General features: G+C 39.2%; 1 protein-coding gene across 2 annotated transcripts in view; it reads left to right on the top strand.

The window, feature by feature from the left end:
* SLC35F1 (solute carrier family 35 member F1) overlaps positions 1 to 15,485 on the top strand; it is a 348,022-nt gene extending 332,537 nt beyond the window's left edge. For both annotated transcript variants that reach the window (XM_054699129.1, XM_054699130.1), the window contains one exon: positions 12,221 to 15,485. In XM_054699129.1, the coding sequence (XP_054555104.1) occupies positions 12,221 to 12,445 (225 nt within the window). In that variant the 3' untranslated portion in view covers positions 12,446 to 15,485. The remainder of the gene's footprint in view (positions 1 to 12,220) is intronic.
* Positions 15,486 to 15,767: the final 282 nt, after the last annotated feature.

The raw sequence follows: 15,767 nt of genomic DNA on the forward strand, positions 1-15,767 counted from the left end.
AGGTGATCCTATTTGAAGAGTAATATTTAAGGAAAGTAAGGACATCATAAACCTTATCCTCTTGCATCAGGGAAACGTTTTTATCATTCAAATATTCACTATTGAAAAAAAAAAAGTGGGGGGGGTGGTAGTGGAGAAAGAAATGTCAAAATGATTTGTCCAAGAAGGCTACTTAAACTCTTCTGGAAATAGGATTCATGTGAATTTTTTAAAAGTTCATCTCTATATGCTGATTACCAGTATTTATACCAGATAATTTTTTTATAATTGTGGTAAGTTATTTTTGATGGATAATCAGAAAACTTGCCTATATTGTGAACTGCCTGTGTTAATATCCAGGTTATATCCTGTGACAAGGATGAGTGTCAGTCTCCCTAATCCACTCTGATCCTCCTGTCAGCCACTAAAAATTACATCCCGCATATGCTAGTTTCATGTTTTGTTGTTGTTGTTATAAGAGATTTGGCAAGATAAGTTTAATAACTCCAGACGTGGGACTAATTTAATAATATGTTATCATGCACTAAATTTAAAAGAACTTCATTCAGCAAATATTTACCTTATGTTTGCTTTGTGCAGACATTGTTTTGGTGTTTAATTCCTTATTTATAAAGATGAAAAGAACTCCAAAAACCACCAGGTGGATTAATGCAAAGAGATTCCAAACCACAGTAACTTGACTAGCAATCTCAAGCATTTTTAACAGCTGAACGCCAATGCCAATGAGTTAGCCAAGACTGCATAGAGTGGAATCTTTCATTAGCCATGGATTAGAATCTGGAGCCAAGCAAACCTGTTGATCCTCTGCCACAGTGAGCAATTCCAGTAATAGAACTGCTCTTAAAAGACAGAGCAAGCCGTCTCAACCTGTGACCAGTGAGCATAAAAGCACTACTGCATATCTTATTTATAAAAATACCCTCATAAGTCATCTGTTAGGTTTCTTTTAGTAAGAATAGCATCTTCAAAGGCTATAATGCCCCAATATAATTAAAAATGGAAAATTTTAAAACTAATACTTAGCTTTTATGACTCTTCATATTCTTAAAATCATACCTGGTGAGTGGAGAATTAGGGAAATTGGCATCATTGAAGCCCCCAAAAGCATTTGACATGAAATACCAAGGTGGTAGAGCAGTGTTTGAACCTGATTTCTCCCTGCCTGGCAACTCCATGCAATAACTTTTGAGATTTTCATCTTGCTAAATTAATTAGGGTGGTGACTGCTAGCTACTCTGGGTGGGAAGGGTGTGTTTCTCATGCAACCGTTGAGGAATCCAGGCTCCTTCCATCCTGTGACGCTAGGGCAGGGCTCAGCCAACTATGAGCTATGAGCCATCTCCCTGTTGAGGCAAATATCACTTATTGAAGCACAGCCATATCCATTTCTTCATGTGTTATATAATTTAATAAATAACATGGATTATAAATTCATGGCTGGCTCTCCCATTTTACCACCAAGCCCCAGATAACAGCAAGCCCCAATGCCCCACAGGCTCCTTGAGAATATAAAGAAGTGGGTGAGGATCTGTTCCTGAGAATGTTTCCCTGAATCTGCCTAATCACCATTTTAATCAATTCTCTCAATCAAAGAACTATCAGAAAGTGTATCACTAAAATATGTACCCAAATCCAAGGGCAGGTAGAATGAATAGTTGTCACAAGTCTAGGTCCAAGTTCTGGAGTCAGATCACCTGGGTGTGAATTTCAACTCCCTCCTTTCCAAGAGGTCCCTGTGCCACAGGTTCCTTTGGCAGTGTGATGAAGTCTAGAAATCTCTTTCATAATGTTTTTAAATGTGTAAATGAAATACATAACATTACAAAGCAGGCTGATTATATTAAAATAAAGTTATCAAAATATTTTTAAATGTGATGATGTAAATACAATCACAAGATCTAGAATCTCATCAAATAACTACTGTCATTTCAAAGCAGCAGTAGGCATAAGCAATATTTGGAGTGAAACTGTAAGAATAGTACTGTGATATGAAAACACATGTGGCGGAAAAATCTGAGGTACTGGTACTATTGATACAGGTCATTGCTTACATTTATAAACCTAAGAAATGCTAAATGTCATTTAGAAGTCAATAAAAATGAAAATCCCATTTTCTTTTCCAGTTTACAGACATCCTGAAATCTATACAGCGACCCCTAGTGCTACTACCAGTTATAAAATTACATATCTCCTCTTTAACCTTTGTTTCCTCACCCGCAAAATGGGCATGATAGTAGTATCTATCTCAAAAGATGAATTGTTAGAAGCAATGAAACAGTGCCTGTAAATCGCTTAGAGCAGTGTCTGGCCTGGGAACACTCAAGAAATAATGCCATTATTAAGGCTGATAGAATTCTGAGTGCTTGTATTTCATGTTCTTATACTTTTAAGTATGGCATAAATTTTGTATTGCTGAAACACTGTATGAGCATTTCTTATTTTTATAATCATAAAACAATAAAATTATTTTCATTTTGCAAATACATAAAGCTAGCAATACCCTCAAATAAAAAGAAATCTAAATACATACCTTTGCCATAGAAAAATGAGAAAAAATTACAACCAGACTCTAATTAGAAGCTTCTCAAGTTTTATTCTGTTTTAATAGACAAACATGAACAAAAAATTAAAGTGTTTCTTTGTGCCTATTCTTATTATTTTTACATAATGAAAACTTTTTATTCATTAATTTGCTAAGCACTAACTTAGTCCTATGTTTTGTTTCTTATTCATTTAAATATACTTAGAATTTTTACATAAGGAGCAAAAGGATTTTTGATTGAGCTGGGATTTTTTTCCTCAAATTAATGGGCCAGATGAAAAATAAAAACTTTAAATCCACAACAGCAAGTCACTGTTTCAATTCATTCTTTGATTGAACTGATAGATTATTTAGGGAATATTTTGAGGAAACTTGGAGATTAGAAAACCAGTTCAATGCCATACTAAATATACTGCAATTCAAACAAGGCTTGGAAATTTGCTAAGAAATTTATTCTGTTTGTAGAAAGAAATCATGACTAATATTCATATTTATTATTCATAAGTCATCCCACAGTAAAATTGTGAAATGAGTCATTATCACACACTATATTTCCATGTCTATATATTTGTGGTTATATCTACATCCACAGGGCCAACAAACTGTTCTGTAAAAACCAGATTATAAATTTTTGGCTTTGCAGTCTACTCTGTCACAACAATTCAACTCTGCCATAACCATGATTGTCTTCCAATAAAACTTTATTTGTAAAACTAGGCAGATTTGTTAGTTTACTGACCATGGATGTGGACTGTAAGTTTTCCCTAACCATCAGCACCAGGAAACAGCCATTTCCTCTGCCAAGTGTGTCTTTCATAAAACTGACAAAAAGCTTTACATAAAATGTTATAAATTTTGTGCAATTCAAGTGCACAGACTTGTTTTCAAAATTAACTATAATAATTTTAGAATAAATGGAACATCTTCCTCCTTTCTGAGTTCTTGGTGGCCTCTAAGGCCAACCTGTTAGTTATGTTATAAGGATATCTGTGGCATGTATACAATATAGTGAACGATCTTCAATTTATTGAGGGGAGGGTTTTTTTTCCATTTTGCATAAAGGAATGAGTGGGGTACAAAGCAGTAGGCCTGAGCTAAGATGAGAAAAGAAAGGGATATTAAGCCCTACCTTACAGAGAAGGGTGAAGCAAAGGTATCTGGAGACAGGGAGTGCATTCTAAACCAATTTTATACAAATAGTGTAGCCCAGAAAAAATGACAATCTCAGATGACAATAATATGATCAGATTAACTTTCTAGAATCACAAGAGTCCAGAGAAAAAAGCCATTATACACACAGGTTAGTTTGATGGATAGAGTTCCTTTGCAAGTGACACATTCTTTGCAGCTTGGTGCTATCTCTGCAGTCCCATCTCCTCAAATATAGACAGACACATGTTATGGGTTCATGGATGTCAAATTCAGGGGGGACCTCTAGATTTTGAATTTCTAAGAAGTGTTCATGTAATGGTGACATAGCCTAAGTTCTTGCTTTGTTTTCAAATCTTCCAACATTTGAAAATTTTATTTTATTTTTATAATAGATACAATATTAAATCTAAAAGGGGAAAAGGAAACTAATAGCATTGTTGACTGTCTCAGTCACATTTTTTGTTAGCACTACATGGACTTCAAGGGTCATACAGTCCTGTAAAAATGTAGTAACAATTGTGTTGTAAGGCTATATTATGGAATAACCAAATACTCTGGACCCAATGCCAGTACTTTTCAGTGATATTCTAGAATTAAAAAGTAAGTGGTGTAGGCTATTTAAGAAAAGTTGGCAACCATTTATCAGGCACCAACCTGCTTATTGAAAAGAAATTGATTAACCATTAAATTCATAATATGATTTCTTCCTTGAAAACTGCCACATCATGATATCCTACACAATAAATTGCTCATCCATTTATTTAATTTTTGTGCCTTTCCTGCCACCACCAGATATGTATGAGAGAAGGAAATAAAGAATTCCAGTATGGTTACAGGAGAGCTCACTTTCATTTTGGGGGTGGTGTTTCCCCTGCCCACAGCTGTGATGTTTCTTGATTATTGTTCATTTCTTTGAAGTAAGAAAGAAGGGCTTCCACGTTCATCAATAATCTATAAGATAGTTCCAAGATATGTCGAGTTTAAAGTTTAATCTTTCCCCTGTGCAACAAAGCTAGGGATGGATTTCTCTTACGAGTTTGAATACAGTAAACGGAAGAAACAAAAAGAATTAGACTGCAATGCAGTTAACCAAACAATTAGGAAAATGGTAAGGGAATTGGGAGTAGGGCGAGGCGTCTGGACACAGGGTGAGCTGTCACTACAGAATCATGTCATAACTATGCCACTAAACCTGCCCTCACCTCTCACTTCCTGGCTCTGAGATGTTCCTCGTGGCACTCCATAATTCTCTGAAGAACTGATTTTTGGAAAATGAAATGGGATGATACTTGAAAAATAGCAGCCCAGTGTTGCCTGTTAATTGAGAAAACTGATGGGCCCAGAATGACCTGGTGGCAGATTTAACTTTCAGCTCACTGGAATCATTATGACTCCTGGTGGAAACATCTCTCCCTTTAAAACTAAGACTTTTAGATCAGTAGAGCATGAGTTTGCAGAGACAGGGGCAAAAATTTTGCGAGTGCATCACCATGGGTAAGAGTGGGTGCTACCACTCCCATTTCTACCTCCTGATTCCATTCTTAGGAACAGGTGTTCTTGGAGATGCACCGAGGTACACACCAACTCTTCTATAACCTAAGTGTCTTTTACTGGCTATAACATTCAGTCTTCTGCAAAACTACCCCAGGCCAGTTTGTAGCTCTGCGATCCGTGGAGGGAAAGTGGATGCCGAATGTGGGAGTGAAGGTCACTGCTCAGAGTGCCTCACCCATAAATATAATTCCTTTTTGACTAATGTGACCATAAGAATGATGCATGGGAAAGTGACACAACTTTTATAGTTGTAACTGAACCTAAAATTAAATACTCTCACAGAATAGCCCCTTCTGGCTTGGTATAGTGCTCCTTTTGCTGGACTACAGAGAACAGATCTGTGTGAAGGAGGGTTTCTCTCATTTAATCAAACTAAGTGAAAATATCTGTTTGTCACATGAAAGATAACATCAGAAATCCATTTTTACCTCCCAATTGCTGTACTCATGTGTGAAATTACCCTCAGGAGAAGATATTTGCCTATAAAAGAACCCTTATTGGCATTCAATGTGATTGGCTGCATAAATTCTACTGCCAAATGAATTGGTTTTGCAAATCAAACATATGGCCTCATAAACTGAACTGGGATAGCAGCAGAGGCACAGACTTGCACTGGGTGCCAGTGTCAGGATAGAGAAGCAAGAACCATGGATTCTCTTTCTCCCTTCAACAATGTCGTGCTTGGAAGATAGATCGTTTCCCAAGTATTAGGCTTAGCAGTACTTTGCTTTTCTGATATGGATTGGAGAAATTTAGCATTTTGACAGAGGCACTCATTAAATTATTTTCCATCTTAATTGGATTAGCATGATTTGGGGATCATTTCCTATCTCCCAATAGGAGAAACAGTGGGTAGGGGGGGAGGGGGAGGAGTGAGAGTCGTTAGTATTCTTGGTTTCTTTTTTTTTTTTAAACATTTATTTATTTATGCATACAAGAGCTGGGGTACAGGCCAGAGATGCAGGGGGTGAGAGGATTCACCACAGACAGAGTGGAGAACAGAACATGCAGACTGAGTGAAATACACTGCTGAGGGGAGCAGCAGGCGAGTCAGGAGAGGTCTGCTGCGCCATGTCAGTTGCTCCCTGGCTGGCCGGGGATTGGACTCATGCTGCAGAGACTTCGGGTTGCTTCATAGTTCTGTGCTTAACCCATTTCACCACCAGGGAGGCCCAGTATTCTTGGTTTCTAAAGACAACTAATATCATTGTCAACAAATCATGTCCCATGCTACATTGGGTATTTTTCATGTTATGACCTACAAGAAAGGAATATTGAAACATTTAGCCAGAGCAACTTAGCTCATTTTTTTCTAAAAAGAAAATTTAAATGAGGGAAATATAGGAAGAGGACAAATAAGAGGAGACAAGAGTAAAACACAAGCAATAGCAGGACAGTTCCAAAGAAGCTGAAAAATGTCATCCCTCCAGGCAATTTATTTCCAGTTCAGTAAACTCAGAAGCTGAACTTCTGCATTTTTAATAATCCTAATAATAATATAACTGATCTTATTTGTTTAGGGCAGAGCCAAAATTAGGAGGTCAATCTTCAGCTTGTTTATGTTGGCTTTTCTTTGGAGCCAGGTCTGTCTAGTTTCTGTGCCTTGAATAGCAACCGGCTCAGACCCAGCAGCCATAGATCAGGACCAGGCAGAGCTGGCTGTCAAGAAGCCCAGGCCCAGCCTGACAGCATGCCAGCAATGACCAGCGTCTTCTGGCTCTGCTCCTGAAAGCTCCATTCCTGGGGCAAGGTGTGGTTCACAGGCCTGAGACACACAGCCGCAGAAGGATGCCCTGTCTTCTTCCTCCCACCCCAGGACACTCAGTATATTGGCTCCTTCCTCTCCAAGATTGGTGTCCCGAGCATCTACCATTAAATCTATATATAAAGTATGGACTCAGAGACCTGGGGCTCCCCCTTTCATTAAAAAAATCAACTTTTGACAGCCTATCACATTTGGGCTTAAAACTCGTCTATGGTAGCATTATATTTAATGATGATTCACTCTTTCAACTGCCTTTTTGCTTTACTGAGTCACTGATGAGTCTCTAAGCTATCCCGGTACCTAGGACCCCACACTGTGTAATCAGCTCTATTTGCAACTGAACAGGCCTTATTTATTCCTACTTTGTCTAGAAAGTCTGATTAGAAGTGCCAGTTGATGCATCTTCATTTATGTTTTATATCACAAAGTACAGAAGTACAGGGGGCTGGAGACTTATTTTACATTGCAGAGAATTAAGGACAATTTTCACAAAGTTAATTAAAAATCCAGTTTTTCCCAGACATAACTTGTTGCTGAAATTGCCAGGTCAGTCTTCCTATAGACAAATTCTTCCCAGCAACTCTTAGACTACACATTTACCAGCCAGTATTTATAACCTTGGGAATGACCAATCACTGTCATTTACTGTTTTCTTTACCCATGTATGCACTGACTTCTGAAGCAAGGTTGAAGATTGCTAAGACTCTACTCTCCTAGATGTTTTCTGCTAAAGATTTAAAAAAGGTAGAATGAACTCTTTATCTGTTTAAAAATGTCAACTTGAGGGGCCTCCCTGGTGGTGCAAGGGGTTAGGATGAAGCATTATGAAGCTGTCCGTAGCCACTGCAGCACAAGTTTGATCCCCGGCCAGGGAGGTGACCCACATAGTGCAGCAGACCTCTCCTGTGGTGCAGCAGCCCACTGCTCCCCTCAGCAGTGTATTTCAGTCAGTCTGCCTGTTCTTCTCCCCACTCTGTCTCTGGTGACTCCTCTCACCCCCCACACCTCTGGCCTGTACCCCAGTTCTTGCATGCATAAATAAACAAATCTTTAAAAAAATGTCTGCTTGAATAAGAACTCAACAGCAAATCACTTTTTGTGGCCACATAGCCTCTGTGTACATGAAGTTCCTTCACATAAAAAGCAGTGTCTAAGAACACTCAGAACTCTCCTTGAGTTCATTTCTAATATCTTCCCTATGCAGTTCAGGAAGTAGAAACATTATCATGTTTCCAAATGCCTTTTGCAATGCCAGGCTCAGCTGGGATAAAGCCTTCCTTGTTTGGGAAGGCAACATGTCTTTTGCAGTCTTAGCAATAGTGTCATCCTTGAGGTGTGAAATACTCAGTATTTCCTTCCTGCATTCATCACAGATACATGGAGAACACAGGAGGGCTTGAGAGCTTTGACCTTTGCCCATATGCCCTGTATCAGAAGCCTTCAGGGGAGCCGTACTGCAGAATGCTCGACTTCTCTCAGGAAAGTTGAAAAGGCAGATTGTATCAGATCAGCAGAGACCTGTGGGTGTGTGCACTCGTGCTTGTGTGCACAAAAAGAGTAAGGCAGAGGGAGAATTCATGCTAGTTTAATTTATAAAAGAATTATTCTTTTGTTAAATATCCATTCTGCAGGCCCTTATCCTCTTATCTGTTGAGAAATTTTCTTTACCTATATCTTTTCTCCTTTCTAATTTAACCTTATTTCTCCTTCCTTTCAACTATATTTTCTGAGTTTCCTCAGCTGTGTAAGTTAAATCTAAATCTGTATGTCTCCTTTTTTTTCTCAGATAGCCGCGGGAGTTTATGCAAGTTTCATTCTGTTCCCCACTTCTGTAAGAAACCTACTACTCCTTTCTAGGTCTTTCTTCGACCTCTCTCAAGTGATAAGGGTTCTTTTTTCCCTTCAGACTTTGTTTTTTTCCTGGAGATAGAACTGCCAAAATCTCTCTTTAAGAGTTGAAAGACTTTCAACTTTTCATTACCTATTAAATAAAAATTAGGACTGAGCATTAATAGGCTGAAATGGAGTCACTAAGCAAGCGTGGCAAGACTTCAACATCAGGAACCTTATAAAAGCCACATTGCACAAAAACATACACTATAAAAGGCCTCTTTTAACGTACTCTCTAGGAAAGAAGGAAAAACCAGATCTGCCACATCGAAGTGGTCAGGCCATCATTCAGGAAAAGTAGAACCTTAACCACAAGTCACTAAATCTTCCACCTTACTTTATACCTTTCTGAGATGCCCTGTGTTCTCTGTCCATCCCTGCCATCATTTTAGTAAGCTAGAAAATTGCCTTTGAAAAGTGTCCTCTTCCTCACCTATTCTAGTTGGTATATTTATAAATGTACTTTGAAATGGCTTTCGAACCATGTGATGCTCTACTTGTATAGGCTCAGACCCATTAAAGTCATTAGTTTATTAAAACTTAACTTCAGTGTTTAATACCACAGCTAAAATGAAAATTTGGTGTGTCCTTAACTGATGCACTGAATGTCCTGGTAGCAAAATAGTAATCATGCCCAGATGCCAGCTGGCTAAGAGCTGCATTTAATCCTTAGCCAGAGGTTAAAGAACTTTGTATAGCCCATCAGTTAACCAAGACGTCCCCTCTGGACAGTGGCTACTGCTCTAAGCACTCAGGCATTCTCATTATGTACCGCGAGTACTTCTGATCCTGTGAACAAAGAGACCCATCAAGATGGAAAAGGTTGCAGCAAAGTACACAGTATGAGCAGTGTGGGGGTGCTAACACAGGGTGCACACTTTTGCGGCTTCTCAAAGCTGTAGATTAGCTAAAGATGGAGGATAGTATGTCTGCACAGAACCGCAGCATCTTCTAATGGGCAACAGTTGACTGGGGTTGGGGGCACAGAGTATACCTCACACAGCAGTTCATGGTACCTCCACTTTTAAGCTATCTGCTTCCATCTGCTTCTATCTGCTTCCATCTATGAATTTCTTTACTTGAAACTGGAGACTTCCAGAATAGAGTTTTGAAAATAAAGGCCATTTAAACATTTTTAAAATGAAGGTAATGATAGCAACAGCCCATTTCACTTGCCACATTTCAGGTAAAGGTTGAAGCTTCTGAATGTAAAATTTCAGGAAGCAAGTTTGGGGATAGATAGGTTATCTGGGATCATATATACAACAATACTGAGTTAGTGACCTTTTTACCATTTTATTTTACAAAGAAATTCATACATCAGAGAATAAAGCACATTTACATTTATTGGAAAAAAGCAATTAATTGTATCCAGGTACATAATGTTGTCACAAGCTGCGCCTAGTATATAAATCTGCTGGAGGAAGTGTTATTATATGGTTTGAATGTAAAAAATACAGGAATTGAAAGGTGAGGAGTACCTTTTGGTTCTTATGTACCTTGCTGCCACTGAGATGAAATAAAGAGGAAGAAAGAAAGGAAGGAAAAGAAAGGAGAAGGGAAGAAGGTAGGAAGGTAGGAGGGAGGGAGGGACGGAGGGAAAAGCACCATCACCATAACAGGGACTTCCCCATAAAGTATCTTCTCTATGTGCCATTATTTTTGATTTATTTATTTGCACACAAGAACTGGGGTACAGGCCAGAGGTGCAGGGGATGAGAGGATTCACCAGAGACACAGTGAGCAGCAGAACAGGCAGACTGACTGAAATACAGTGCTGAGGGAAGTAGCGGGGGAGACAGGAGAGGTCTGCCACGTGGGTAGCTCCCTGGCCAGGGATCGAACTCGTGCTGCAGTGGCTGTGGATAACTTTATCAGTTGCGTCTTCACCTCTTGCACTACCAGGGAGGCCCAACGATGTGCCATTTTCAAGACTACTTTTCATATTTTTTTAAGTTGATGTATAATTTTGATACATTTAGTTTCAGGTATATAACATAATAATTTGGTATTTGTATATATTGCAAAATGGTCACCACAATAAGTCTAGTTAACATCTGTTACTCAAGAAGGTCCAGAAGTTGCAGTGTTTTCAAAAACATATGCAAAATCCTTGGTCACATATAATCCAATACAGCTGACCCCTGGTTGAGATTTGACCCAAGTGTAAATTTTGCAGGCCTACTTATATGCAGACTTTCTTATAGATGGATGATGTAAATTCATGCTATCAATAAATACAGTAGAGGGTCACCCCAGTGGTGCACGAGGTTGAGTGCTACACTGTGAAGGTGTTTGCAGCCTCTGCAGTGCAGGTTCAATCCCAGAGGGCCAGCAAGGGGGGGGAGGGGGCGGGGTGTTGTTGGCCTGCAGGCCTTCAAGCCCCACCCCCCAAGTCTTCACTCTGGGCTTCTCTGGCTTTTTCTCCCCTTCTTTCTCCTGCTTCTGCTTCTCTTGATGACTATCTCAATACTCCTCCTATGGCCCACAGAAGTAAATAAGACAACTTATAACAATGTAACAACTGCAGGCCCCCATCAGGCAGGGCAATCCTAATGGTGGGAGGGCAAAAAAACCTGAAAACCATTTACCCTACCGTGCCCCCAACCCCTGAGTTTTACGAAACTGTGTTTTCTTTTTCTCTCACAAAACCCTGTGAATTTTCAACCAAGTAGTTTAGAAGGCAGAGTGCTATATATATAACACTGTTTGATTTTTGTCTTTAGATTAGTGGAGCAAAAATAAAACGTTATACTATTGCTTTCCACCCAATATAATCTAATCTGGCAAAGATAGTTACCAAAGCCAATAGCAGTTCCTACTGGGAAGACAAATAGTGTCTGAATTGGATTCAGGTGACAGGAGAGTGTCCTATATAGATAGCTGTGGCAAGGAGCAGTTCTGAGTTTATGGCTCAATTACAATCATAAATGATATCTATAGTTCTCCTGGGTTTAATGACGTCACAACCAACCAAGTCTTTGTTGAATCATAGTGGAGATTTTTTTTTCTTTTAACTCGATGTATTTTAATTTGTGCTTAACTAGCTGTCCCACAAGAAGCACTCAGGCTGGCATTTTGGGTGCAATTAGCTAAATACTCCTCTGCGTAGCCTCAGCATCAAGGGGGAACAAAGTAAGGAGAATCAGTAACACCCAGCCAGTTTAGGAAGAGGACATTCACTTCCCATCACGAGCCTTGACTGGCGCATCCAGAGGCTTGCTCGCAGGGGAAACAGCTCGCTCTGGTCTTCTTGTGCTTTTAATGCATAAGTGGTTCTGTTGTGGCTGCTAAATGACTTTGCTGCTGTGTTTTAGTTTTCAGGACTTTATCTCCTGTCGTTCTTCACCATCCTCATTGGGCTGGTGCTCTACTCCTCCACCTCCACTTACATAGCCCAGGACCCCCGAGTCTACAAGCAGTTCCGCAACCCTTCGGGTCCCGTTGTGGACTTACCAGCCACAGCTCAGGTGGAGCCTTCAGTCACCTACACCAGCCTGGGTCAGGAGACCGAAGAGGAGCCCCACGTGCGAGTGGCCTAGAATGAGGCCCTCCCTGCCCACTGAAGACAACTCAGTGCCCATGTGTTCACCCATCGTCTTTGTATTGTACATAGAGAAAGGTATTTATTAGGTGCAGTTTACACAGGTGGACTGCAAGGTAGCAAATCTGAAGGCCTGTCAAAGGCACAAGCTAAACATCACTGGAGACGCAGGCTCCAATTCACCTGACTTGGAGAGAGGCCTAGCTAGAGTGTATCCTAATCACAACCCCCTATGTTAATTACTGTGAAATTTTTTTAATCAAAAACAAGTATTATTGTTATTATTTGTATTATTGTTACTGTTCTTACACCGACTTTCAGGAGGCAATTTTTTACTCCTGATGGGAATTAGTACCAGATCCACATGTAGTTAACATAAATCCTACTTTTCTACGGCAAGTCACTTTTTAAAAATCATACTTTTTTTTTTTTTGCACAGTCTATGAGTGCTGCATGCCACAGGAGCTCCACCCCTGAGAAGCCTCCTTATCCTAGGGACCTGGTGGCTGATGGTTTCCTCTGTAACCTGTTGGATTGCCTGCTCAAAAAGTTTTTTGTGCTGTGACCCTTGTGGGGAGGGGCAACTGACCATATAATTTTCTATTCTGGGAATAGATATAAAACAAGCATTTTTGCCTTTTTATATTCCAATCTGATGACTCCAGGCCATCACCTTTCTGTTGTGCCACACGATTCCACTAATCAAGCCCCTGTAATAACAGGATAAAGAATAGGTTTCTCATAAACCCCAGAAATAATATCATTTGTGTTGGGGTATAGAGACTTCCATAAAATCTTTCTGCTGTCTTTATCTTCCCTGTTCCAAAAATTGGATATTCCTTTTTCCTCTCAGATTTCTTTAACAATAATAGGAGACTAATCAAGGCATTGGAAAAAGCCATAGTCTTCTGCCCTCTTAATTGTGTGACACTCTTTTGAAATACACCAGCTTGGCAATTACCTTTATTGTGGTGTGTTATTGATTGTGTGACCTTCCAACAAAGTCACGGTGCTGACTCAGAGCAGTCTTTGACAATAATAGCGCAATAGATCTGGCTACTTTGTAATGGTTAAAACGTCACCAATGAAGAAGACTGGCATTTCGTTCATACTTGGCATCTATTCAATAGTAGAATGTATCAACACAACATCCTGATGGCTGTAGCAGGTATCACAGCATCCTAATAATGCTTTGAGTGACTTGTCACTAGGCTAATTTTGTTGCCCTTAAAATCACCCTTTCTTCAAATACAGGAAATCAAGTAACACCGCCAACCTCTGATTTAGAATAGATTCTTCATACCACTATGTGAAATCATCATTAAATCTGACTGGTTTCATAACATTCAAAAAAATTTCATGAAATTATAGTTTGTAAAGGAAAAATAAGTATTTTTGAAATGCTTGACAAATCAAACCAGTACATCTTAAGCAAGACAAAACATTAGTAGGGTTTCTGTAAAGTAGGAGGAGAGATTGAAGCTTACTCAGGATGCCCATGTAGCCTGAAGAAGGACTTAATATGGCAGGCCAGGCCTCCTGAACTGTCGGTCACCCATGTGGTCCCTCTGCTATCCACTTCCCAGGGCAGGTAGTCCCACTCTTGGAGATGGGAAGAAAATTATCTTCTCTGATGTGCACCTTTTATTTCATCTTTGTTCAGCCCCTTTAGAAAAATGTCTTATTTTCTGTGGAAAAAAAAAATCAATGTTAAAGTTATAGAAAGTCAAAACTTTTCCATGTCTGCTCTCTGCTACCTTTTAAACCAATTAAATACCTTTCTCTGAATATCTTGTCCATTCAGATCTGAAGACCTTTAAAGACTGTGGTTTTATTTTTGTGTTTACATTCCTTTGGTTTTGCATAATTTGCTTGATTTATGCATTTTTAGTATTTATTTTAAGCCAAATGTTTTAGCCTTTTTTATTCATTTTTATGACACTAATTTGTAGATGTTTAGTAAAGTCTTATGAGAAATAAGTGGATAAAAGTATTTCCAAGTCAGCTCAGTGGACTGGGAATTTTTTTAAATTTAAATTTCAAAATGGTTTGCAATCAACAGATGGCTAAAGTTGCCATCTGAGTTCTTTTATAGGCTACTTTAATTGACTCCATTGTATGGAAACCAAGTGTGAATGTTAAGGTGAATTCACTGTATCCCTGTATCATACAGCGCCCTTGTATACAAGACTCTCATGTCACCTGGGGTAACTCACCATGTTGGTTTGTCTCCATTTAGAAAGGCAGATAACATATTGAATTTTCCAAGATCAGGAGTTGCAGATTGACCCTCTAGAAGAAAAGAAAATAGCAAAGAACAAACTCTTTTTCTGTGTAAAATCACTGATTCTTGGGAGTGGGGCGGGAAATGGGAGTAGAACATTAACACTAGCTCTTTTACTTTCTGAAATTTCCTAACCTCAGTAGACACCAGCAACAAAATTCAGCTTTTTAATCCACCACCACCCTCTCCTCCACAAATGAGACTTTCACAGTTTGCATAGAATTTGACTGGATAGCAAACCACAGCTCTCCTAAACCCTGCTCAGTATAAGTGGTGGTTCTCACTTCTTCCATGAAAACTTGCACTGGGGACAGAGCTTGCCTTGGTCACACCTTCCCATAGCTCCAAACTCTGAAACACACAACCAGGTAGACCAGGCAAAGGGAAAATTTGCACCTCTGAATCCCATGAAAATGTTTCAATGTTTAGTTTAGATATTGCTAACTTGTGCTATTAACCTTTTGACAAGCGTGTGGTATTGTTTGTTTTGGGTTTGTTTTTGATTTATAACCATTTAGTAGTCCTCAGCTAGCTACCAGTACAGATTTTACCCCATGGGTAGGATTCTATTGTCAAATCACATAACAAAGCACACTAATCCAGACACTGCAAATGGAAATATGAACCAAAAACGAAATTTACACCGATACGTGGAACAAACTCTCCATTTTTGATATCTGCATGCTCCCCAATGGACTGGCTGTGGCAATGTAATGCCTGTATAATGTTTTCAAATAAAAATAAATGCTTTATGAAAGCACCGAGTTCTTAGTTTTTTTGAGTGTTTATGTACACTAGGTCCACCATGGAAGCAACTCCCTAAGGAAGCCAGAAATAGCAAAGAAAGTCAATAACTGAGTACATGTCAAAATAAAAACCAGAAAGAAAATATTTCCAAATTAGGAAGAGCACAGTTAGTCTCAGAGCAGTATCTCTGAAAAAGGAAAATCTAACACATCTGAAATTTGCAGAATTCTTTATCTAGGTGTTTGAGAAGTGTAGGGACAGGAATTGGACAATGAGCAGGTTTTCTATG

Source organism: Talpa occidentalis, unplaced genomic scaffold (assembly GCF_014898055.3).
Source record: "Talpa occidentalis isolate TD23 unplaced genomic scaffold, MPIMG_talOcc4v2.1 talOcc4.2, whole genome shotgun sequence".
NCBI lineage: Eukaryota > Metazoa > Chordata > Mammalia > Eulipotyphla > Talpidae > Talpa > Talpa occidentalis.